Below are 27,874 nucleotides of genomic sequence, written 5' to 3'. Positions count from 1 at the left end.
CATGCACTTTAAAATTTTTTTCCATCTTTTTAATTTGTTCTTTTTCTGTGGAGTTACCTCAGCTCTACTGTATGCTTTGACAATTGTGAATGGAGGGGGGGGACCACATCATTTGTTATAGTTTTGTTTTGATAATACTAATATACATCTCTCTAAGACACAGGAATGAAACCTACTTTCAAATTCACAGAAATCTCCTGAGCAGCAACAACAACAAAACCTCAATTTGACATCCCTTGGAGCAAGCCATATGAGGAGTTTGTCTGATAGTTCTATAATTTCAGTTTAAGCAATTGTTATTCTAGATTTTATGAAATACAGATTAGTTGAATGTAGGCAATAACTAAAGGTTAATTCAGTGAAATTCAAGAGTGTTTAATAATCTTATTCTGCTTTAGCGCTTTTTTCCCCCCTTTAGGTATTGAGCTTATTTATCTTATCTTTTGTATATCACATCTTTTAAGAAGAGTTTTTAGGGACATATGTTGTTAGTGCCACTTGGTTATATCATACAACACAACTTCTATTCAGTGACAATTGAAAATAATAGGCAGGGATAGGTTAGGTAGTTGAGTGGATAGAGAGTCAGGCCTGGTGATGTATGGGAGGTGCCAAATTCAAGTGTGACACTTCATAGCTATGTGGCTCTGGGCTAGTCTCTTAACCCTAATCGTTTAGCTCTTTACTGTTCTGCCTTGGAACAGATATGTTTCAATTCTAAGTTATAAGATAAGGTGGTTTGTTGTTGTTGTTAAAAGTATTGATGAAAAAATTGGGGTAGCTAGGTGATTCAGTGGATAGAGCGCCAGGCGTAGAGGTTCTGGGTTAACAATGTGATCTCAGATACTTCCTAGCCATGTGACCCTGGGCAAGCCACTTAATCCCAATTGCTTATTCCTTACTGTTCTGACTAGGAACCAATATTTAGTATTGATTCCAAGAAAGAAGGTAAGGGTTTAAAAAAAAAGGAAAAGAGAAGAGAGGAAAATTAGTGGGCAGCTTGGTGCCAAAAGGCAGACTGCCCACTCTGGAGTTGGGAAGATCTGAGTTCAAATTAAACTCGGACATTTACTGACTGTGTGACTGTAGGCAAGTCACTTAACCCCATTTGTCTCAATTTTCTCATCTATAAAATGAGCTGGAGAAGGAAATGGCAAGCTATTCCTTTGTCTTTGTGAAGAATACCCCAAATGCGTTTACAAAAAGTTTGAGACTACTAAAAGGTCTGAACAACAGAAGCAGTAAGAGAATTTTAGAGTAGGAATGTAGTCATGGCGATAAGTTACTTCAGTCCACTCATTTGGAGATGATGAAATTGGTGTAAAGAAATGAGATGATTTGGCCAAGATTAGTCAGGCAGTCAAAACATAGGCTTCCTTACTCTCAACCCAGTATCCATAATGCTGTCACACTTGTATCTCCTACTTTGTGAGATTATTGTGAAAGTTTCCGTAAACATTAAAATACTATACCAACGTCAATTGTGGTGATGATGATATTTCCAACATTCTTATCTTTCTTGTTCTCTACGTTAATTTAAGTTACATATATGCTCATTTTACTATTTCTACTGGAGCCCGAACACATAGGAATATATTTGTCTATGGATAGTTTATGACTATTTCCAGAGGTTAGTGAAAAGTAATTTGAAGTTTGAGGTGGATTATGGGCCCCCCTGAGAGTAAGAATTTTCTTTTGCCTATTTTTTGTGAAACCATGCTTAGCATAGTGCTTGGCACATAATTGGCACTTAATAAATGTTTATTGAAAAATTGACTTCATAGTTTCTAATGACCTGATAATCATTTTCATAGATTTTGAATATAATATCAAGTCCTCTGACTGCTGTCACTTCTTGTTAAGTGGTACCTTTTATGTGGTTGATTTCATACCTGTGAGATGATTAAATAAACTAGGTGAAATATTAGGTTAGTTTTTACTTAAAAAAAATCTTTGGTATTGCAAAACAGGCCTGACTGGCCAGATCAATAGTGATTCAGGAAGGCTAGGAAGTGGAACACATTGCAGCTTGTATACATGCCATTAAAAGAACTTTATTCATTATAAAAGAGCAGAAAAGGACACTTTATTAAAAATAGATGCCTTTCTCTACTCTGCCTCCTTAGTCACCGTGTCAGATTTTATCTGAAGTATAGTCAAAATGTTTTAAATGACTTGATTTATTTGGCTCCAAAACTAGATATATTATGCCATTGCAATATTTGACCAACTTCTTTGAGTCTAAATAGGTCTCTTCCTATTTTAGAAACTTAGGTTCATTTGAAGGATAGATGATTTTAGAAGAAATTAGGGGTGGTGTCAAGATGGCAGCTTAGAGATAGCAAAAATTGATTCCTTTTTATGCCCTTCTACACTAATAAAAAACAAAGCTCTTCAAGGGAGACAGAAAACCAAATCCAACAAGACAGAGCTGCAGGACCTTCCTGCTCAGTTCAGCTTTAAAGGTACCCAGAGAAGGTTGAATTCTCTGGTTATGAAAATGTTCCCAATGCCCCCTCTCACCTGTTGTTATTGAGACTTGGGTAGATGGTGGGATCTCAGGACTAGGGTTCCAATCAGGACAGAGTTCCTCGCTACCAACAACTACAGGAAGGGCTCTGGCAAGAAGGTAGCTGGAGAAGAGAAGCTGGAGAAGAGAAGTAGAGAAGAAGCAGACCGATCACAACCTGCAGGCAACATACTTCTTACCTTAGGCCTCTGCCAGAAAGTTTTGGTTTCAGGACACATTCAACTCTGCAGATCAGCTCAATTGGCCTATTCAAGCAGCAGAAAAGCTCCAACTCACAGAGTCAGCAAACAACCAGAGAAGCAAGTATACAAGGAAAGAGTATGAATAAACAACAGAAGGAAAAAAAAAGAAACTATGATTGAAAACTACTATTCAGAAAAGTGGCAAAGAACAGATGGAACAGAGGCAGACCAAGGAACATTAAGTAAAACCTCAGAAACTCCAGTGAACTGGATTCAGGCTCTGTAAGAGCTAAAAAAGTTTTTTCCTAAAACAAATAATACAGACTGAAAAAAACTGGGGAAAAAAACTTAAAAAGCAAAATAGGTTATGTGGAGACAGAGGCACATGAAGTAAAACAAGAAAACAATATCTCAAAGTCTAGAATTGACTAATTAGGAAATGAAGCAAAAAAAAAAATAAATAAAAGACAGAGAAAGCATTACAAAGAAAAATAGTTAAAAAGGAAAAGGAGGATCAAAAAGTCATGAATCAAATTCTGTCTTTAAAAATTAGAATTGAACAACTAGAAACTAATGGTTTCATAAGGCATAAAGACTTTATGAAACAAAATAAAAATAATGAAGAAATAGAAGAAAATTTGAAACACCTTATTGAAAAAATGATAGTAGATCTATGAGAGACCATTTAAGAATCATTGGACTACTTGAAGACCATGACTAGAAAAAAAGTATTGACATCATACTACAGTAAATTATCCAGGAGAACTACCTTAATATCCTTGAACAAGAGGGTAAAATAGAGATTGAAAGAATTCACAGATCACCTCCTGTATTAAATCTCCAGATGACAAGTCCCAGAATGTTATAACCAAGTTCAAGAGCTCCCAGATCAAGGAGAAAATACTATAAACTGCTAGAAAGAATCAATTTAGATATCAAGAAGCCCTAGTCATGATTACACAGGACCTGGCAGCCTCCACACTGAAGGACTGGAAGTCTTAGAATATAATATTCTGGAAGGCAAGGGAACTAGGTCTGGAATCAACTACCCAGCAAAACTGATTATATTCTTTTAGGGGAAAAGCATGATTGTTTAATAAAATAGGAGTCTTCCAAGCATTCCTGAAGAAAAAGACCAGATTTGAATAGAAAATTTGAGACCCAAATACAAAATACAAGAGAAGAATAAAAAAGTAAACAAAAAAGAGAAAAAAACATTTAATGGCTTCAATAAGGTTAAAGGGGCTTATATTCCCATATGGAATGATGATATATGTAACTCTAAAAAATTGTTATCATTTTTATAGTAATTAAAAATTGCAAGATATATCATATTAAAATATAGAAAAAATTAAATTTTTTTTAGTTTCCTTCATGTAACATCATAATCCTGTAACAAAATTGAATTTCAGTTCAACATTAATACACAAAATAATCATGCTATTCTACTTTTCCTCTGTGTTATAGTTGTCTTAAATGAAAATCTGAATCTCTTTTTATCCTCATTTACTCTCTGTTTTGGGGTAATTTTTATCATATGATACATCAAAAAAGGGAAAAGCCAACTTAATTTCTCATAATTTCTGTATTACCAAAATAGAGATTTGTATGCATTATATATTCCCCAAGACATTGAAGACAGATAAGTCAATAAATATTTTAAAATATTAAAAAGAAATTTCTCAATATCAGAAGGCTGATATTTCTGAGGCTATATGTACCTTTAACCAGTGAGATTTAACTCATGCTTCCTCATTGTTTTTTTTCCTAAAAATTATGAAGAATTATAGTGTTATGGCATTACTGAATTTCCCCACTTGAGATATTTTTAGGTTTTAATAGTCAAAGAAATCTGTATTCTTTTCCCACTGCTTTGAATAAATTTGCTTTCTGGCTGTGCCTCACTGATCTTTGCTCAGAGTTGTTTAGAGCTCATTCTCTGCTGCAGTAAGCATGAAAATGTTTCTTGGAACAGAGACTCTGAATCTTTGATATTATTGAAACCTTTTATTTATTCGTATAGCAATAAAAATGCAAGAAGTAGGCTTTTTCTATATAGTCCATTTCAAGATTTTTACTCCATGTGCATTATTTAGGAATAATCCTAAATCCTAAATAACAGTTTTAAAAGTGTCTTTTAGAGGCAATGTAATACAACTCTCTAATTTTATAGATGTCGAAACAGATCTGTGAAATATTTTTTCCTTTGACGTTTTAAGATTTCCTCAATTACTTCCTGTGTATAGATTTTCAGTCTGGAAACTTCGGGATGAGGGAAGGACACAGTATAGATAACACATTTACACTCCTAATAGAATTTATAGTAAAGAAGGGGAACAATACAAAAAAAACAGATAAATATATGATATTACACAATAAATGTACCAGAGATATATGAGAAAATTCAATTAGAGATAGTCATTTACCAGTAGATTAAGGAAACCTCTGTATAAGAGCTGGTATTTGAGATGAGCATTAACAAATGTTCAGGAATTAATCAGGTGAGCATATATAATTGCAGGAATTGGAATTGGCATAATCAAGGCAGGGAGAAAGGACTGTGCAAAGTACATTTTGGTACAGAGAATGATCTAGTGTAGCTAGAAGGAACAGAAAGTAATATGAGGTAACACTAGTTTTTATAGATCTAGTTTCTGTTGTTATATTTTTAAGGATTTAGTTAATTTATGACATCTCAACGCTTAGACCATATCATTCTGTAATTTTTTTACTTTAAGAAAGGTGGTTGTGGTATGGAAAATCTTTATGAAGAAGAAAGGAGGTGGAATTTTACTTTTGAACAGTAGTAGAGTATTAAAGATTTTTGAACAGCTGATGCATGACCAGATTGGTATATAAGGAAAATTACTCTCCAGCAGCTATATAATAGATTAGAGAAGGAAAAAATGAGATATGGAAGATTTGGCAAAAGGCTATTGTAATAATCTGAATAATAATGAGGTCTTATTATTGAATGACAGAAATAAAAATATTGGAAAAGTGATGAGACAGTTACTTTTGATAAAGGAAGCATATTGGAAATATTTGATTCTTTATAACCCTAGGTTGGGCAGCTAGGTGGTGCAGTGCTTAGAGCATGGCTCTTGGAGTTAGAAAGATCCATGGCCAGTCACTTAACCCTGTTTACTTCAGTATCCTCATCCATAAAATGGATCTAGAGAAAGAAATCGTAAAGCACTACAATATCATTGCCAAGAACTTCCTAAATGAGGTAAGGAGGTGTCAGAAATGATGGAAAGAGCTCAACAACTTCAACCTATATGTTGTTTCCTTTCCCTATTTGACTTTTGATTTTAGTATTCAAAAAAAATCTATTATTTCAGTTTACTAAACATTTCTTGATTATATGTAAAATTTATGACATTAATTTAGAAAAATGTTTTAAGTTCCAGATGATCTCCCTTCTACTCCTTCTCCACCTCTTGAGAAGGTTAATAATGTTTTCATTTATATATGTTGCTGTTTTAGTAATTCATCCTTAAGTTGACAAATGACATGAAGAGATCTTGTACAAGAATTGGATTTAAGTAAGTGCAAGAAAAAAAGAATAAAGAAAAAGATCATTCTTTTTTTGTGCATTTAGAATTTATGAGTTCTCGCTTTGCACATGGTTAGCATTTTTCATCATGGGACCTTTGGAATCGTGGTAGATCAGTTGTTCAGAGTTGATTATTTTACAGTATTGCTATTGTTGTGTTCAGTGTTCTCCTGTTTTGCTCACTTCACTTTGCAGTGGTTTGTAATTGTCTTTTCCAGTTTTTCTAAAATGCTCCTGCTTCCTATTTCTTATAGAAGTCATATATCACAGCTTGTTTGATCGTTACCCAGTTGATGTGCATCCCCCCAGTTTCAAATTTTTTGCCACCATAAAAAAGATGCTATAATTATATATATATATTTATATATTTTTTATTTTTTTTTTGTACAGACTGGTCAAAGGGTTAACAAGTTCCATGGCTCTTTAGGTATGGTTCCAAATTGTTCTCCAAAGTGGTTGAACAAACCTATAAATCTACCAATAGTGCAATAATGTTCCAATTTTTCCTCATCCCCTCTGGCATTTGTGAATTTTCCATTTCTGTCATGTTAGTTAGCTAATGTGATAGTTAGGAGATGGTATATCAGAATATTTTTTGGGGCAGCTGGGTAGCTCAGTGGATTGAGAGCCAGGCCTAGAGTCGGGAGGTCCTAGGTTCAAATCTAGCCTCAAACATTTCCCAGTTGTGTGACCCTGGGCAATTCATTTGACCCCCCCATTGCCTACCCTTACCACTCTTCTGCTTTGGAGCCAATACACAGTATTGAGTAAGGGTTTAAGAAAAAAAGAATATTTTCAATTTGTATTTCTCAAGTGATTTTTAAGTTTTGATTTCTTCTTCTGAAAATTGCCTATTCTTATCCTTTAACCACTTTTAATTTAGGAAATGGCTTATTTTTATAATTTTGGCTTAGTTCCCTATACATTCAGGCAACATGAGGTCTTTTTAACAGAAATTTGTGGAAAAGATTCAATCCAATTTCATGTTTTCATCCTAATTTTAGTTATAATAGTTTCATTCATGCAAAAGTTTTAAAATTTCATATAATTAAAATCATCATTTTTTTTCTTGCTGGCCTAATTTCTTATGATTTTATTCTTTATATCTAAACCATTTATTAATTTTGACTGAATATTGTTATGTAGTATGAAATACTCATCTCTTTATAGTTACTTTCAAATTGCTTTCCATTTTTCCAACAATTTTTTGGGTGTTCAGTTGATATCCTCAAATCTTAGACGTTTGTGTTTGCCAAACAGTAATTATTGTGTACATTTAATATTCTGTATTTTGTATCTAATATTTTACAGTGATTGAACATTCTGTTTCTTAGGCAACAATAGTTTATTTTGATAACCCAGCTTGAAATCTGGTACAGCATATTTCCCCCCACATTTATTCCCTTGACATTCTTGGCTTTTTGTTCTTCCAGACAAATTTACTGCTTTTATAGCTCTATAAAACAGCCTGTGGTAGTTTCATTGGTATGACACTGAAGAAGTAGATTAACTTAGAATTTTAATTTTTATTATATTGCCTTTTGCTAGGCATGAGACATTAATATTTTTCCAGTTGTTTAGATTCATCATTATTTGTGTGAAGAATGTTTTGTAATTGTGTTAATGTAATTCCTGGGGTTGTCTTGTAGATGTGGGTATATTATATGTATTTTATATTGTCTGCTGTTATTTTAAATGGAATTTCTCTGTTTTCTCTCTGGATTTTGTTAGTAGTATCTAAAAAAGGCTGATGATTTATGTTTATTTTGAACTATAATTTTTCTAAAATTGTTGTTTCAGCTAGTTTTTTATTTGATTGTCTAGGTTTTTCCAGATTGAGAGTTTTGTTTAATCTCTTTTTATTCATCTAATTTTATCTTATTTTTATAACTAGCATTTCTAATGCAATATTAAAAGTAATGATCATTGATAACCTCATTTTGCTATTTATCTTATTAGGAAAACATTAATTTTCTTTATAGATAATGCTTACTCTTGGTTTTAGATACGTACTATTTATCATTTTACAGAAAACTCATTTTATTCGTATGCTTTCTAATTTAATAGGAATGGGCATTGCATTTTATCAAAGGTTTGATATAATCATATGATTATTGGTTTTTAAGTGATATGATCAGTTATGCTGATAGTTTTTCTCTTAGAGAACCTGCCTTGAACTTCTGGTATAACTCCTATTTGGATATAGTGTATGATTTCTCTGTTTCATATAATACTGTAATCTCTACTACTATTTTTTTTTTAAAATTTTTTAAACAGTATTCTAGTTTATTGTATAAATTGTTCCCCTTGCTTGGCTCACTTCACCTTCTGTCAATTCAAACAAGTCTCCCTAGGGTTTTTTTTTTTAATATATATATTTTTAACATTTATTAATATTCATTTTTAACATGGTTACATGATTCATGCTCAACCTTTCCCCTTCAACCCACCCATGGCTGATGCGCATTTCCTCCAGTTTTGTCATGTGTCCTTGATCAAGACCAATTTCCAAATTGTTGGTAGTTGCATTGGTGTGGTAGTTTCTAGTCCACACCCTCAATCACGTCCACCCCGACCCATGCGTTCAAGCAGTTGTTTTTCTTATATGTTTCCTCTCCTGCAGTCCTTCCTCTGAATGTGGGTAGCTTTCTTTACCATAAATCCCTCAGAATTGTCCTGGGTCATTGTATTGCTGCTGGTACAGAGGTCCATTACATTCAATTTTACCACAGTATATCAGTCTCTGTGTATAGAGTTCTTCTGGCTCTGCTCCTTTCGCTCTGCATCAGTTCCCGGAGGTCTCTCCAGTTTGCCTGGAACTTCTCCAGTTTATTATTCCTTTTAGCACAATAGTATTCCATCACCCGCATATACCACAGTTTGTTCAGCCATTCCCCAATTGAAGGACATACCCTCCTTTTCCAATTTGTTGCCACCACAAAGAGTGCAGCTATGAATATTTTCGTACAAGTCTGTTTATCTATGATCTCTTTGGGGTACAAACCCAGTAATGGTATGGCTGGATCAAAGGGCAGGCATTCTTTTATAACCCTTTGAGCATGATTCCAAATTGCCAGCCAGAATGATTGGATTAGTGCACAACTCCACCAGCAATGCATTAATGTCCCAGTTTTGCCACATCCCCTCCAACATTCATTACTCTCCCCTTCTTTCATTTTAGCCAATCTGCTAGGTGTGAGATGATACCTCAGAGTTGTTTTGATTTGCATTTCTCTAATTATTAGAGATTTGGAACACTTTCTCATGTGCTTATTGATACTTTTGATTTCTTTACCTGAAAATTGCCTATTCATGTCTCTTGCCCATTTATCAATTGGGGAATGGCTTGATGTTTTATACAATTGCTTTAACTCCTTGTATATTTGAGTGATTAGACCCCTGTCAGAGTTTTTCGTTATAAAGATTTTTTCCCAATTTGTTGTTTCCCTTCTGATTTTGACTACATTGTTTTTGTTTGTACAAAAACTTTTTAGTTTAATATAATCAAAACCATTTAATTTACATTTAGTAATTTTCTCTAACTCTTGCTTGGTTTTAAAGTCTTTCCTTTCCCATAGATCTGACAAGTATACTATTCTGTGTTCACTTAACATATTTATAGTCTCCCTCTTTATATTCAAGTCGTTCACCCATTCTGAATTTATCTTGGTGTGGGGTGTGAGATGTTGATCTAGACCTAATCTCTCCCATATTGTTTTCCAAATTTCCCAGCAGTTTTTGTCAAATAGTGGATTCATGTCCCAAAAGTTGGGCTCTTTGGGTTTATCATACACTGTCTTGCTGATGTCATTTATCCCCAGTCTATTCCATTGATCCTCCTCTCTATCTCTTAGCCAGTACCATATTGTTTTGATGTAAGGATAATTTTTTTTAGGCTTTAATCAGTGTAATATTTGAATCACTTACCATGGCACGAGGGCCCTCTTTTTTTTTTTTTTTAACTTATTAACAGGCCCAATTTTCTCTTAGAGAACTTAAAATACTATTTAAAAAGAATAAATTGTTAGGTAGAAGAAAATGTTTTAAACAATTTGTTATTGTTAAATTATTGGAGAGCTAAAATTGGATGCCATGAACCACTATGATCTAAGTTATTGCTGTATCAGAAGCAAATGTTTTTATTACTCTGTCAGAATTGATTGACTTTGCAACCATGTGTCTTTATCCATCTTGTTTTGTTTCCATCTTCTATTTTGAGTAGTTTTTTTTAGTTCTTCAGGTTAGTGATCTGGGAAAAATTTGACTGTGGTCTCAATGCCACATTAAAGTGTAAAATTATAAATTCTTAATGGGACAGCTTTTAGAATCCAATATTAAGAGAACCTCTTATGCCAAACTACTTTCTCAGTATAATATTTATTTTTTATACCCCTCTCTTTTCATTTCCCAACATTTTTTATGAACATGAAAGTCAAATAATGAAATTCTATTTAATCTATCTGGGATATGTAGCTTTCTTGCATTCCCAAACTTATGAAGATTGAGGACTTCTTTATTGGGGACAAGCAGACAAGGAAATAGACCTTATAATTAAAATTCATAAAATTAATGGCAAAACATTATTGATTTTCGGTTTCTTAATTACTTTAAGACAGCCTTTAAGTATTTTTTCTCCAGTTTTAACTTAAAGCATATTTTATAATTTTATGATAAAAGCTCAATAGTGTTAGAATATTTTGCTATTTCTTTAATTGATCATTTGATGAAAATTGATTTTTTTGATCTTTTCATGTATTCTTAAACAAGTATGTTTACTTGAAATCATTGATATTAATAAACCTAGGCCATTTATTAAATTGATATTCCCTGGGTAATAGAGTAAATGATAATAATGTAATGTAAACTTTAGTAATACTCCATGTTTTCTTCATCTCCAGGAAGCAATGGCTTAAGCACATCTTTCCACTCTGATTCTATAAAGCAGGAAATACAATGTGAAGATGATAAAGTGGATAGTAGTATTGCTTCTTCTGATCTCATGGAATCTTCTGCCTCTATGCCTCTTTCTGTTGAATGCAAAAAGGAAGACAATTTAAAGTCTGAGAGAGAGTGTGAGCAGAATGTTTCAAGACCCAAGTCATGTGATTCTGTCTCTTCTGAAGCTGAGAGTCTAGAAAAAGAAGAAAATAGTATTTTCACAGAGGAAGATGACAGTGATCTTGAAAGCAGTGAAAGTGTTCTAGAACCTGCAGAAATCCCGGCTGAAACCAAGGGAGAACGAAATGACTTGAAAATTCCAAGTGTACGTGGAACTTCTGCTTTTACTTTTATTCATAATCCAGTGAGATGCAGAAATATCAGAAGTATAATGAAATCCATTTTTGCCAAATATATTTTTCCAGTTTTTAAATAATTAGGATTTTTTATTTGCCGTGTCAGAGGATATTAATTATATTTCCATTGATATATTATTCTGAGTAGCATTGATTTGTGCTCACAAAATTAGAAAAAAATGTTCTTATTTTTATCCATATTTTTCAGACTGTTGTACTCTATTGAATGAGTATACTATAGACTTGGTAGATCAGTACTTATATTTTGGGTGAGAAGATGGCTTCATATTTCATATCGAAGATTAGAGTCTGCTGGATAGGTCTAGGGAAAATTTTCAGTGCTTTTAATGACTCCAAGTTCCCTTTCATTAAGAAGAATCTTTTTTTTTAAACACTTTATTTTCTATTTTTGCTATATGACTATAACTTATAGAATATAACAGTCTCATTAAATTTGAAAATAATATAACCTATAAACTGAAGAAATGGGTGGTGAGTGTGAGTAAAATACATTACCAAGTAAGCATGCTGTCAGAGATATAAGATCAAAAAATCAATGGTACCTTAAAAGAGTGAGGGCTAGCTTATTAATAGCTTTTATAGTTTGTTGTTATCCATGTTAGCTATAGGATGACATCCTTAATGCTTTGTGTCAGTCCTCTATGCATGTTTTATGGGAGGCAGTGGGTAAGAATCACAAATAATAAGAGTTTTGGTAGGTTGTAATATGCATCTTTAGAGGAAATAGTGTTAGTTGCATCATAGATTAATTAAGATACTGTAGTGTCATTTATAAAAATATAATTTTATTAAAATAGACAATATTCCTAAATGTTAATCAGAAATTATATTTAGTTATTTTAGAATAAAGTTTAAGTAAGCATATAGATATAGTTAATTCATGTTTAACTTTTAAGTATTTTCATATTGGTGTTGTTCTAAGATTTTTATTAGAGTGCTTTAATTTAGGCTTAATCAAAAGTATAATAATTACAATTTAAATAATGAGACAGTAGCTTTTCAGTGGCTTTATTACACCAACGTATAGATAGTAAAGAGAGGGAAAGAGATTCCTTCAGTTAAGTGAGCAGAGTAGAGAGCCAGAGACCCATACCTGCCACAGGTTAACCAAAGCAAAGCTCAAGCTCTTTGGGACTCAGACAAATTTATCTCCTAATCCCCCTGTACATCAAATGAGGGCGTTCTTAAAAGGATGCTCAGAATGTAGCTCAGGTGTAGCAAATTTTCGACCTGCACAAAAGGTATTTCACGTTTTTTTTTTCAGGTTATTAGGATAATTTTACTTCTATCCTCTTTTTCCACATTTGATGGAATTTGATGAAATTATTTTCCCATTTATCTCTTTTCCCCCTCACCTCCTTTGTGACAGAAGATGAGAGGAAATAAAGTATTATGTGCTTCTCTGATGACAATCTTTCTATTCAGAAAGAAGAGATTACTCATTTCCTCTTTTTTAACAGTGAAACTAGAGGCAGCTAGGTGGCTCAGTGAATTGGGAACCAGGCCTAGAAATGGGACGACCTGGCTTTAAATCTGGCCTCACACACTTCCTAGCTGTGTAACCCTGGGCAAGTCACTTAATCCTCTTTGCCTACACCATACTGTTCTTTTCCCTTATTAGAACCAATGCACAGTATTGATTCAAAGATGGAAAGGAAGGATTGCAATGAAAAAAAAAGAGTGAAACTTCTTCCTCAATCCCATTAGTTGTTTCTTTCTTGGCTGAAACTCATTAGGAGTCATGAGTTCATCTTGGTGTAATCAAGCTCAAGTCAAAACTCAAATTATTAAACCTCTCAGAAAATATTCTGTCCTTTTCACCAAATACTTTAAAACAAAACTAAGATTTTGGAAAACATATTTCAGTTGTTGTTGTTAACTAATTAGTTTTCCTATCTATGCCAGTATGGTATCGATCAGTGTAGTGAATCTTTTAGAGACCTTGTGCTGTGCAGATTGGAAGGGGAGAAAGTGTTTCCATTGGGTTGATTGGCAGAGGGGCTGGTGAAGTGAAAAGACGTATTCAGGTGGGGTTGAGAGGGGAAAGGGAGCAGCTTGGCTGAGTTCTTCTGACTTTCTAGTAATTAACTCTGACAGGAGACAGGCGTGTGTCCACAGAGAGGGCTCTACATGCCTTTTCTGGCATGTGTGCTATAGGTTTGCCATCATAAGTATAGATATTTGGATAGGAAACAGATTTCCAAGAAGTTTGTTATCCCCCAGAATAAAGATGATGAGATGTCACAGCATTGTCTCTTGTTCAGTGAAAAATAGGAATGACACACAGTTTTTTTTTTTGGAGTAATTTCATTTGAAAATCAATCCAAAGCTATAAATGAAAATATTTTTATGCTTTGATTAGAACTTTAAGAAATTGTGATCTTACCTATTGTATTTCAGGTCTGAAAAACTTAACCTACCCTTCATTAAATATTTGAAGAACAAAGAAAAGTCAAATGTCTTCTTGGTAAAATTCTTTATTGAGAAGGTTTTATTTCATTTTTCTTTCTTTTAAAAAAAAGAACCAATACACCAGATTATATTCCTCAATGGGAGGTATAGCTCTTAAAACAAAATGAAATTTGTAATGTTTTCTTGGCATATTTAACAACTGGGCAATATGATAGTAGCTATTTTCAGTGCTAACTTCCAACTCTGCCTGGTTTTTCCTTGTTTTAGTTCTGTAATCAGAGAGCAGAAGGGGAACCAAAAACTTCCAAGAGTTGGCGCCATCCACTCAGTAAGCCTCCAGCTAGATCACCAATGACTCTGGTAAAACAGCAGGCAGGTAGTGATGAAGGTGAGTTTTTTACTTAAATGAGTTTTGAAGTCTACATGGTGATGAAAGTTTTTGGTAGAGAGCGATGCTTTGACTTTGTGGCAAGTCATACAAAACTATAAAATTATAGAATGTTTATATGTGCATGTTCTTTTCTTTGAGTATAAAAGGGTTTTTATCTTTTAAAGTCAATAAAGACTACATTAAATTGGAAAATCTGTATTATATGAAAACATTTATTCATATTGTGTAGTTAAAATAGCTCTTGAATAAAATAAAACCTACTTTTTCTGTAATTTGAAGTAATAACGTGGAGGAGCAGCTGGATAGCACAGTGGATGCAGTGCCAAGGCTGGAGTTTTGCCGATCTGGTTTCAAATCTGGCCTGAGACACTTCCTATCTGTGTGACCCTGGCAAGTCACTTAATTCCAATTGCCTAGCCCTTTCTGTTTTTCTGTCTTAGAATTGATACTGACAGATGATAAGGGTTTTTTAAATGAACGTAATATGGTTTATGTCTCAACACTGTTATGTTTAGAAATACTGCCAATCATTCACCATTGAAAATACTGTTATTTTTAGTTATCTTTAGTTTCATGTTTGGTATTGTGGGTTCCCTCCTCCCCTCTTCCCCCCCCACCCCCCCTTTTCCTATTTTTACTCGATATCAGTATTTTAAAAACAAACTCATTCCATATGCATTTATGACAAAACTGTGACAAGGCTTGGAGAGATATAAGTGAAAATGTTCTTTGAGTTAAGGAGAATATTTATCTAAGAAGGTTGGCAGGTTAAATCTGAGACATAACCTAGATTCTGGGTTTTTTCCCATCTGTAATATGATTTAATTGATATCAGGAACTCCCAAATGAGCCAACTATCTCTGATAAAGCTATTTGGGATCTTTCAGACAACTTATAATCTTAGAGAATTCCCTGGAGGACTTCAACCTATCTTTCCTGCTTTATTAGGCTGGAATTCACTAAGCCAACCTACCACAGAAGCATGAATGGAACAGAGTAAATAGACATTTTAGAAATCTAACGTTACTTCTTTTCTAACTCTGTGAGGGGTAAGTAGGTAGGTAGGTAGGTAGGTAGGTAGGAAGGTAGAATTGGGAAGTGGGTTAGTGTAGGGAGTTATATAAAATGGAATGCAGATACTAGTTGCCTGCTTCTAACATGTGCAAGAGTAGAATCTTCTTCTATTTGGGCATAGAGAACAGACCCCTAATTTCATTACTTTAGTGAGTGCTTAGTATTGAAACATTCTTTACCAGTGGAGATAGGCAACTTCTAAGTGAGTGACTTATTCAGAGCCCTCAATCTAACATATATCTACTCTGGCCCTCTATTCATAATGCCACATTTCCTCTTTTCCCCACAAATAAACAAACAAATAAATAAATAAATGGATAAACAAACAAATAAATAAACAAACAAATAAGCAAATAAATAAATGAATGAATGAATGAATGAATGAATAAAGTCAGATAACAAGCACTTCATAAGTTACTTCAAATTTTGAACAGAAAATCATCCTCCTCCTCCTCTTCCCAATGTTTAAACAGCATATTGCTCTGGGAGCAATAGCAAGCCTCTGAGATTGATTCTTTTCGTAGATGAAGTTATTGAAGCTTGGAGAGCTAAGGTGACTTGTCTATGACCATATAGCTTGAGTGTCAAATCCTCAATTTGAACTTGGGCAGTTGTGAATAAGTCTGCCTCTTTACAGGTGCAAAGGAGTAAAAGGGGTTTGGGTTGGGTAAATATTAAAAGGTTAAGTCGCCAGAGAATTGAACAATTATTGATCCCCAATTAAAGAATAACCTCAAGTCAAAATGACTTTTATGGAAGTTTATTTAAAATGAGGAGAGGAAGAGAAAATAAGAAAATCAGAAAGAGGATAAGATAAGTAATCTAACAGACTAGGTAATTTGCTCTGGCCCCCTCATTTAACCCAGGTGGATCTAATTAGTCTTCCTGTGGAGGGAAGCTCGGCCTTGAGCCTATGGCCAGAGGGCCAGAGGGCCCTGGTGGTGAATGAAGCAAAAGCTTCATTCTCAGAATCTGTTTTGAAAGAGAAGTTTCTTTAGAGAAGTTCAGGAAGATTCAGACTTTATACTCAACACGTGTAGTTCTAAGGGAAATATTTAAGAACAGTCTCACCAATGTCTCAGCCAGCTCTCCTCCAGGTCCAAGTCATGAATAAGAAGAGCTCCTTCAGGTCCATGTCATGAACAAGAAGAGAGCTACAGGAAATTGTCACTCTATTTTAAAGGGGCTTCTTTTGCTTCACTTTCTGTGCCTTTTTCTTAGTTTATGTGTACAATCACAACAGATGCTTTTCTTAGAATTGCCCAGGAGGCAGTCAGTAAATTCTGATTCATTCACTTTAGCACTGTGGGTCACAGACCTCCAAACTTGTGAATTAAGTGGAATTGTTTACACTTTTGGTGATTAGATTTGAGAATGAACTAGGTAGATTTAATCTCATTATCACACAGGAAATGGTAGGATACCTCTCAAAACAAGGCCCATGATTTTTAACATCCTAGCAGATATCAAATCAGACTAAAATATGTGTAGCCTTTTATATGTATGTATATGGCCTATTAATAATTAAAACATCTTAAAATTACCAGATATTCCAAAATCTAGATTACAAACTAATGACAAAAACTCTTCTTAGCCCCGATTAAATTAGTTGTTTCCTGAAGCTCTCATTATTAACTCAATGTTTTATTGTCTCCTACTAAACTAAGAAATTTATCTCCTCTTATGCTGTTAAAAGCTAAGTACAAATAGTTTTGTAAAGGGATTAAAAAGAACATGCTCTTAATATTTAATGGTTGTTTCAAGCACAGTGGGTAATGAGATTGCTTTTCAAGATCTGACTTCTCTCTTTTCCACATACTCCAAGTTCCATTCTCTCTTTTGATTATGTTGAATTTCATGCTGATGGGATGCCTTAGGAAAGGTGTGTCCAGAAGTTAGCTATTTTGTAGTTTAATAGATAAATTAAGACTAAATATCTAAAGTTGGGAATCATCTATGTAGAATTAACAGATATTTGGACTAATGATCTGTTAAGTGACTAATCTAATTGCCTTTTTTTTAACCTTCATTTTTCCTGACCTCTTTGCAGCCTTTACCATTATTGATCTCTTTTTTCTCCCTGAGTTTCAGAAATACTCTGTTCTATTATTTTTTCTACCTATCTCTGTTTCCTTTTCTGGATCCTCCTCCAGATTATGCCCTCTATGTCTAGTGTCCTTCAAGCTTCTGTCTTGGATCCTCTTCTCTCTGTACTACTTCACTTGCTGATCTAATCAGTTCCCATGGGTTTTATTACTGTATTCATCCTAATTCACAAATCTTCTTCAGTCTCTCTGCTGACCTCTATTCTCACATTTCCAACTGCCTTTCAGACTTCTCTCGATGGATATCCACATCTTAAATTTAATATGTCCAACATAGAACCTTCTCTTTCTCCTAAATCCTCCCCTCTTCCTACTTTCCCTGTTATTATAGGACAAAACTATACCATTCCCTCAGTTTTACAGTCTAGGAGTCATCTGGGAATTTCTCAATATCTCTTCTCCCTCATGTCTTAAGCTGTTGACCAGGCCTGCCAGTTTCATCTTTGCAATGTCTCTTGAACTAGCCCAATTGTCCTCTCTGACAATGACACCACTCTGGGGCATGTCCTCATCACCTCATAGTCACCTGGATTATTGCTATAGCTTGTTTTGTTGATCTTCCTGCTTGAAGTCTCTCTCCACTCTAATCCAGTCTCCATTCAGCCACTAAAGTGATTTTACTAAAGTGCAGGTGTGACCAAATCACTCCCTAAACTTCAGTGGCTCTCTGTTGCTTCCAAGAACATTTAAAGCCCTTTCCAGTCTTCTGAGACCTTCCTCTTTAGATAGTTACACTGGCCTCCCTTGCCTATACCATGATCAGAATATTCCATCTCATGTCTCTGGGCATTCCCTCTGGATTTCTTCCTTGTCTCTATTCCAATGGTTCCCAAACTTTTTTGGCCTACTGTCCCCTTTCCAGAAAAAATTTTACTTAGTCCCCTGGAAATTAACTTAAAAAAAATTTAATAGCAATGATAAATACACCTGTGGCCATCACCGCCTCCCTAGATCGCTGCAGCACCCACCAGGGGGCAATAGCGCCCACTTTTGGAATTTGCTCTGACTCCAGATCTCTCTGGCTTCTTTTAAGTTCTAAAATGCCCTCTATAGGGAGTTTTCCTCAATCCATCTTACTTTCCTCTAATAATTTTCCATTAAATAAATAAATATTAAATAAAAATGATTAAATATTAAGGTTTGCTTTATGTCTGTTTGTTTTCATGTTGTTCCCCCCATTAGATTGTAAGTTCCCTATGGGCAAGGTCTATTTCTCTGGCACTCACACAGTGCCTGCCACAAAGTATGTGCTTATTAATTGCTTATTGACTGATTAATTTGTTATTATCATTACTATTATTATGTTATATGTTGTTATTCTTACTATTATGACACTTTTTTGAGTTTACTACACTAGAGACCTTCCTTTCCCCTCCTCTCATTTGATTTTACCCCCCTCTACAATCATGCTTTTGGTCTCATTTTTTAACTGAAACTGCTGTCTCCAAAGTTATAAATAATCTCTTAATTGCTATATCTAATAGCCTTTTTTGAGTTCTTCATCTCTCTTCAGTCTTTTACTCTCTTTGTTGATCACTCTTTCTTCTTGACTTACTCTCAATATTTTTCATTGTTTTTTTTCCCAGGTTTTTGTCTTACCTGACTGCCCTTACTCATTCTTTTCTCCTAGATCTTCAGCCATATTGTGCTCACTAATAGTTTTTGTTCCCTAAAGTTCTATTCTGAACTACATTTTCTTTTCTTTATGTGCTTTCTTACTTGTTCATCTCCTTAGCTCCCATGGAATCAATTATCATATCTATGAAGATAATTCTTAGATTTAAATATCTAGTTCTCTTTCCTGAACTAAATTTTCTCATCACCTTGCTGCAGACTCTTATCACCTCTCTCCTGAACTATTGAGGTATCATCCAATTATGTCTCCCCTCCTCATGTCTCTTCTTATTCCATTCCATTTTCCACTCAGTTATTAAAGTGATTTACCCAGAGTGTAGGTCTCACTCTGTTACCTCCTTATCCAGTGGTTACTTGTTAACTCACAGCCTTCTTTCATCTTTCCCCTTTCCATATATTCTATAATCTAGTTGTAATGACCTACTTGGCTTTCCTCAGACATTGAACTCTATCTTCTAACTCCTTGCCTTTTCTCTGGCTGTTCTCTTCTCTCTAGAATTCTCTTCTTTTCATTTCTGATTCTGGGCTTCCCTGGCTTCATTCATGGCACTTAGCTCAAGCCTCACCTTTGCAAGAGGCTTTTCTTGGTTCCTTCTTTCTACTAATGCCTTCTTTTAGAATTTGCTTTTCATTTATACATTTATACTTTATTTCATTTCCCTATTAGAATGTGAGTTCCTTAAGATTAGGGAAAGTGTTTTTGGAGTGCACACATGTGAAACATATAGTTCTCTCCCCCCCCCCCCCCCACCTTTTTGGGGCTGGGAAATAACCGTTGCTTAGCATTGTGCTTGTTAACTGTTTAATATTTAATAAACGCTTATTCGTTGATGAATATTCTAAACATTTTGCTTAAATAGATACTGAATTACATAAGTTATTTTATTTTATGCATTATTAGGATGAAACATCATCCTTTGGTCACTTTAAGCATCCTTTCCACAATTCTAGTAGTAGACAGGACAAAAGGGATGATAATATAGTGAGTGGATAGAGTTCTGGGTTTGGAATTAGGAAAACCTAGGTTCTACTTGTACTCCTTATGTCAGAGGAGCTTTGTGATCTTTGACAAATCATTTAATCTTCCTGTGTATCAATTTTTTGAATGTTGAATTCAGTGACCTCTTAAATTCACTGCTAGCTATTAAACTGAGGATTCTGCATGTAATGTTCCTACAAAATTTGATTTCTATATTTTGAAAGATTTTTGTTCACTATAAGTTAGGAGTTTATGGATATTTGTTATGGTGGCATCTATTTAAAAACATTGGTCTCAAGGGTTGCTTTTGTGTGTGTATGTTTTTTGTTTTTGAATCTTTGTTCTATCCATGTTTCTGTGGGACACAGTTAATTCTTATTACAATGGATTTTTTTTAGGTACAGTTCATTGATTGATTTCAGGTTAATTTGAGATCTGAATGGGATACAAGTGAGATTTTTTGTTTGTCCTTCCATGCAAAATAGTATCATTCTAATGTATAAATCTAGCCTCTTGGTCATTTTTGGCTAGGACCATCATATCTCTCAAGGGTTCCCTCAGCCCCTGATAATATTGACTTGGTTAATGGTTTTCCTGAAAGATCACAAAGCTTTCACTGGTTGTTCCTGATTAGCACCAGATTTATTGTTTGGACTCTACTTCTGAAACGACTTCCTGGTAACCCTTTATGAGTGGCATGTTACTATACTCTTGCCCTGCTGACTAGATTCCCTTCCTCCTTCCATCCGTCCTTCCCTCATCCCTACATAGTTTCCAATATGGTGAAGATAGGCCCATCTGCCCAAATTTAGTGTTGCAGTCCCCTCCACCCCGCCCCCCTCCTCTTTTTTTTTCTTTTTTTGATCAAAACCATTATTGTCCGTTTTCAAATGTGTTTCATAGTTTCGACCAATTCCTTACACAAACTACATTGATTACTGATATAAAGTAATGAGGGATGACCATTCTGTAATTTTTGGTGGTAATGACCTGATTCTCATTTGCTGTCATCATAACTTCTGTTTCTAGATGGCAATCTTTTTGACTGTCATTTTTCATCATATTTTGGATTTTAGGTCATGTAGATATTGATCACTGAATGCCTTTTTTTTTTTTTTTTTTTTTTTTTTTAAACACTTACCTTCTGCCTTAAAATCAATACTTTGTACTTGTTCCAAGGCAGGAGAGTGGTAAGGACTAGGCAATGGGGGGGTAAAATGACTTGCCCAGGGTCACATAGCTAGGAAGTTTCTGAGACCAGATTTGAATCTAGGACCTCCTATCTCCAGGCTAGGCTCTCAATCCACTGAGCTACCCAGCTGCCCCTACAGAATGCCTTTTAATTGTAGTTTTCGAATCTTTGCTGTTTCATAGGTTCCATCCAGAGATAATCCACTTTAAGTTATCTTCAACCTAATAAGTATCTTTTGGCAGCAGTTTTTAGCATTGTTGTCATCATCATTCTTTTTAGCTTTTTTTTGGGGGGGGGGGTCAGATCAAAGTGAACCTTGACCAATGCCTATTATTCTTTTCATTTTGTGTTCTGACTGCTATGTTTTGGGATTTTAAAAAATTGAATTTTTACAGTTTAAGAAAAATATTAGCTTGTAATTTCATATTTTATTGTCTCAATGAAAATTCTCTATAATCCTTTTGTAAGGATAACTATTATAATCATTATTATAAAAACCCTTTTTCTTTGGTAGGTCCTTGATCATTTCAGGTTCAGCATAATGATGTGGGTATAAGCTTTGATATAAAAATGTCCAAATAACTATAATTTTTATCTTTGTCCTTATTTTAGCAAGTATATTATTTTAATTAGCTGTTACGCATCTATTTTGAAATTAGAGATATTTTAGGCCCACGATCCATATCTCTGCAATTTTTGCATGCCTTAAGGGGCTACAATGAGATTAGATTTTACGCAGTGTTACAGTAATTTAAAAAAAATAAGCATCCAAGTTAATGTTAGAATTCATTTAGTAATGCGATTGTAGATTTAAACATTTCAAAGGGATAGTTTTAAATTAGTTGTTATTCTGGGTACATGTTGACTATTTCTTAGAGCTAAATAAAAGTTGAATACTTGAAGTGTTATTTTTTTAAAGTTTATTATATCACAAAATAGAACCACATGACTAAGTTTTCTACCTGCTCAAAATGCCTGCTCCAACAAAGAGGCCCACAGGAAGCAAAGGAGAGCTAGACATAGAACTCCACCCAGTTTATATCCTGTCTACCTCAGCACATAATGACAGGAAGTGAGTAGGGTGCTGGGAATAGTAGTTTTCCTGGGAATTGTAGTTTTTAGGGTAACATTCGAATTACACAATCTCTCCTGAGATCCTTTGGAAGACTAGTCTCCCAAGTGGATCTTGTAAACATAACCAAGTTACAAATTAAGATAATTTGGTGATAAAAGGGAAAGAAAATAAAACCAATGATTGCTAGACACATTGACAAAAAGCCAATTAGGGGTCAATCCCCTTCAGCAGAAGAGTACACATAGAAAATAAATATGTTACACCACCCACAGTTCAATTTCACTACAACCTAAAGTTCATTCTGGATCTTTCAGTGTAGTGTGAGGTTTCTGTAGGCATCTCTTTTTCACCTTCTCCAAGTAGTTCACTTCCTGGATTCTGGGAGGTAGCAAGTTTCTTATCATAAAATTACTCTTAAGCAAGAAAAACTTGTATAAAACTAGAATTCCAATTATACAATCCTTCCTGAGGAAGATGTTGACAGACACATGGATCAACTCACTGAAGCTCATGATTTTCAATCTTGGCTGAAATGCTCCCTCTTGGTGGCCATTTAGGGGTACCATACCCCTTTACTTTCTCTAATATGAGACTATAACCCATCGCAGGGTAATCAAACCCCTTGGGGTTTGCTCCCTCCTTTGGCATAAGACTGTAACAGCTCTAAAGGCATGTCTTTTATATATTCTATTCATTGTATTTTGGTGGCAAGGATTACAATAGTGAGAATCACTTCAGATTTTTATAAATGCAGAGATGGGTAATGTTTAGGGGTACCATGCCCCTTTGAAATGCTTTCCACCTTCTGGATGAGATATGTCTCATCTATTACATTTTTATGAATGAGGAGGTGGGGAATATAATAGACACTTCACTTTTGAAGAGCCTTTAAAATCAATTGAAATTTTTTTTTTTAAATCATTAAATTTTCCTTGAGTTTTACAATGGTATTTTCTTCAGTCCAGTCATATGGGGAGGTACAAATAAAGACTGTGAAACAGAACATACAACTAATAGCCAAAACACTATAACTTAAAGTGTCATAGTGTAACAGAACTTAACAAATCAAATAAAATTTTAAAACAAGCAACCAGCAAATACAATATATGTGACAGGATACAGGCACTGAATTCAAGAGTTCTTTTTTCCAATTCAGATACAGAGACTTCCATAAAACATTGGAATCTGAAAAGGTTTAAAATCCCCCTCTAGTCTCTTTAAGGTTCCTTCCCCTCCCCAATATCATCATCTGTCTAGGTTCCTTTTGAACCTAGAAGTGTGAACCTGTGGGATCTCCCATAGAGAGGGAGAATTCCTCACTGAACGTGGTGTGGAGGAATCCCATATTGGATGTATTGTAGAGACTGGGCAGGCAAGAATTGGTAGGGGATGTAGGGAGATGAATTTCTCCCCTGAATCTCAGGCAAGCTAATTGCAAGGACCAGTGTACCCAGGAATGGTAGGAAGAAAAAACATCCTAAAACCGGGAGCTGTTTGAAATCAGCAATACACTGCTCTTCCACAGGGATAGCCATTCTTGCAATTCTACTTCCTGTTTGGAAGAATAACATTCCTTCCCCTTCCTCATAGGGGTAAAATACCAGGGAGCAGCTTGTTTCCCCTGCCACATGGACAGGGAGTTAAGAGGGATTGCCTAAGGGAAACACACTCTGGTTTCCAAGGCAAGCAGTGAGCAAGCACTCAGCTGTTGGCAGTGTAAGGGAAAGAGGGATTTTATATTTTTCCAAGCGTCTGGAGTGAGGCTCCAAGTAGAAACAGCAACAGCAACAGCAGCAGCAGGAGCAGGAGACTGGGACCACCCAGAGACTTAGCTGCAGGAGGCAGGATCACCAGCAACAGGTGCATCTCCAAAGAGAGTTTCCTGAAGTTCTCTCAGAGTTCATGTGTGTGTATGGGGGGAATCTATGTCGGGTGAAACATGATTTCTTTTCAAACTAATCTACTAAGAGACAACTAAGGGTTCTGAATCCCACTTCTGGTGGTTGCCATAAATGTAAAATCAAATCAAGGTGCAATACGTTAGGTATTATTTTTTTCTAAAGTTTATTATCTGACAAAATAGACCCACGTCTATTTTTCTAGTTTTCTACCTGCTCAAAATGCCTGCTCCACCAAAGCTGCTGAGAGGAAGTAAAAGAGAGCTAGACACGGAATTCCACCCAATTTATATCCTGTCTACGGCAGCATGTATCAACAGGAAGTGAGTAGGGTGCTGAGAATTGAGGATCATAGTTTAATAGATTCAAATTACATATATTTTTTACCCTTATTTTTAGTCATAAGGAAGAAAATTGCACATTTTATCACCTTCTAGTTACATGTGCCTAATTCACATCTCATTTGTCATAGTTGCCTTAGTTATGGTTTAAATTGATAGTTAAGCTCTGTACAAGTATCTACCTCCATAAATATGACTATTCTTTTTCCTTCCTCCCTCCCTCCCTTCCTTCTTTCCTCCTTCCCTCTTTCCCTCCCTCCCTCTTTTCCTTCCTTCCTTCCTTCCTTCCTTCCTTCCTTCCTTCCTTCCTTCCTTCCTTCCTTCCTTCCTTCCTTCCTTCCTTCCTTCCTCCATCTCTTCCTCCATCCATCCCTCCATCCCTCCCTTCCTTAGATTTTCTACCAGGAAATTAAAAAAAAGTAGTCCACTTTTTAGTTCATTCTGAAATTGAAAAAAATGACAACATTTTCTTTTCACTGAGCATGAGTATATTTTAACAATTTCCAGTACAATCTTTTTGCAGGTCCATGAGAGAATACTTGTGATTTGAAATTAGACTATTTTAGCTTACTTCCAACCAATATTTTATATTAACACTATCCCTTTCTTTTAGCAGAATCCAACCAAGTACTTTTGACTGTAAAAGTTTTCTTCATTTAGATTTTTTTTTTTGGTGACTTTTTAGTACAGTTATACTTGATATCTAATGTGTATGTATTTCTCATGTTATAGAAAGCTACCTCCCCTGATGCAGATTTACATCTTGTCTGTTACCATTGAGTTTTCTTGGAGCAAACTATGAAAAGTTCATAGGCTTATTTACCCAGTGTACATGAAGGGCAGGAGTGGTTCCAAATCCTTTTTCAGAGTATTGGTGGCACTCCATCCACAATGCCATCGTGCACCTTGAGGTCTAATTTGACATTCTACTGGTGTTACTTTGGACATGTCTTTGTGGGCCTTGGCTTTCCCTTTTGTAGAATCAGGGATTTAAAAAAAAAGCATTTCTAGTGTTCTTTGTAGTTCTGAAATGCTCTGAATATTTGCATCTCTACTATCTAAAGGTTGTTATGAAAAATGTATTTTTATACTTTGATTTGTGTATTTCTGTCATTCTTTTTATGCTTAGTAGTATTAGGTCTTTATATGAGGAATAATGAGTCTCAATTCTGCCACTAACTTACTTGCCTTTTTGTGTCTCAGGTAACCTCTCTGGGCCTTTGTTTCCTCATCTGTAAAATAAGAGAGTTGGACTAGGATGATCTCTCGGGTCCTTTCCAGCTTTAACATTCTAAGATTTCCTGAAAAAGCATGAGAAGAGGAGCCTTCTTTCCCCCAAAACACCCCCCTTTCTTTGTTTACATTGGAATTTAATATGAAAGCAAAATAGTGAAGGACAGGAATATCTCCTACCAACAAGCCTTTTCCCTTTTCAGAAAAAACTTTTTTGCAAATTTTAGGGAAACAAAAGGACTATGTATATATTAATGGCATGCTCCTAATGTTAATATTTTTACATAATGATCTCTTTTTTGTTCAATGCATTCTTTTTAACTTATAATAATATAGTTTCATATAAATAATTATGTTTCTGCCCATATAGGCAATAAAAAAGCAAATTCAGCAGAACTACTAAATATATTTGCTTAGAAATGTTTATTGATTGTTTGCAGATCATAATTTCCTGCATTATTTGGACATAAAGCATTGGACACTACTTACAAGCTTGAATAGATTAGGTATTTCAGCATTATACATATTATAAAATGTAGCTGTTAGTTTTGCGTGATTCTCTTCTTTAGATACTCCAGTGGAATTTGCCTAGTTTTTACTATAGTAATTCAAAAGTAAACTTGAAAATATATCCATAGAACCCTAAACATTTAGTTATTGTGTAGGGCATTATGGATGAAACTGATTGAATTATGCATGTACTTGGAATATTACAAAGTTTACAATTCTACTTCATATTTATTATTATAAATAGGATCTAGTCCTGCTTGAGTATTTTTAGGGAACTTATTTTTATCTCTGAGCCTCAGTTTCTTTTTCTTTAAAAATGATGATATATGGTAGGACTTGTCTCACAATCTTCGTGAGATTCAAATGAAGTAGTGTATACAAAACATTTTGTAAGCCCATATCATTGTATAAATGTCAACCTTTATTTTCAAAAAATAACCTTGCTTCATTTGATTTTACATTCTGTTAAACTAACTGTACTTAATTAGGGACATTCTTTTCAAAACCTTCGGAATCAACATATTGTATTCAGCTGAAGGCAGAATGATTGCTATAAGAATTATTATTTTGATATGATAGCTGACTTTTTTTTCAGCCTTTTTGCTGTTACATGAGTCAGCCACCACTGTCATTGATTATTCATATATTTTAATTCTATTTTTCAAAAAAGTTATTACTTACATTTTTATAATTTTCACTTGCCAACAATATGTATAAGTTTTTCTATACCTATTAAAATTTTGTACCGATAATCTGGGTACTCACCCTTGGTGACCTTATCATGGAGGAGGTCTTCATGAATTATGAATAGCCTTTCCTTTAATGCAAATTTTCATTTACCTCAGTGTAAGTTGATTGAAGCTTCTTGTTAGCTTGAAAGTAGTGACACTCATTCACATTGCATTGTAAATGACTGAAAGCCAATTTCTTTCTCAACTTGGTAACCCAAATGATTATATTGTCTGTCTAGTAGAATTCAGGTATTTTGACAAAGTAAACTGATGAATGTTGGCTAAAGGGAGAAGGGACCTTAATTTCCAGAGCCCTCTAAATCATGGTCTTAGACCTACTTCTGTGTAAGGACACATTTCTAAAATATATTCTCTCATATAATAGATGCATAAAATTTCATTTTCAAAAGATTTTTAAAATGAATTTTATATTTTATACCTGCTTTTAAAAAAAATCAATGTACTCCCTTCCCCCAAAGAATTCTCCCAAGTCATGAAGAAAAGCAATCATGTCAAATTGAACAAAATTAAAATGTCTTTAAGCATGGCTAACATTCTGCTTTGGTAGTTCCCTATTGATCTACTGATTTTGGAGAAATGAGTTCATTACTTGTTCTTTTGTGCCAGGATTGATTGCCTTTAATGGTTGTTTTTTGATTACATTTCTTTTGTCATTATGTATATTTTGTAGTTCTTCCTATTTATCTCTACT

The 27,874-nt window shown here is 34.5% G+C and overlaps 1 protein-coding gene across 1 annotated transcript in view; it reads left to right on the top strand.

The window, feature by feature from the left end:
* The window catches only part of KDM4C (lysine demethylase 4C), a 352,306-nt gene that overhangs the window by 127,249 nt on the left and 197,183 nt on the right, over positions 1-27,874 (top strand). Inside the window, exons 9-10 of the mRNA XM_044677228.1 lie at positions 11,170-11,534; positions 14,266-14,386. Coding sequence (XP_044533163.1) covers positions 11,170-11,534; positions 14,266-14,386 — 486 coding nt within the window. The remainder of the gene's footprint in view (positions 1-11,169; positions 11,535-14,265; positions 14,387-27,874) is intronic.

Source organism: Gracilinanus agilis, chromosome 1 (genome assembly GCF_016433145.1).
Source record: "Gracilinanus agilis isolate LMUSP501 chromosome 1, AgileGrace, whole genome shotgun sequence".
Classification (NCBI taxonomy): Eukaryota; Metazoa; Chordata; class Mammalia; order Didelphimorphia; family Didelphidae; genus Gracilinanus; species Gracilinanus agilis.
Note: the sequence above shows the minus strand (reverse complement) of the source record. Positions and strands in the feature narration are given on the sequence as shown.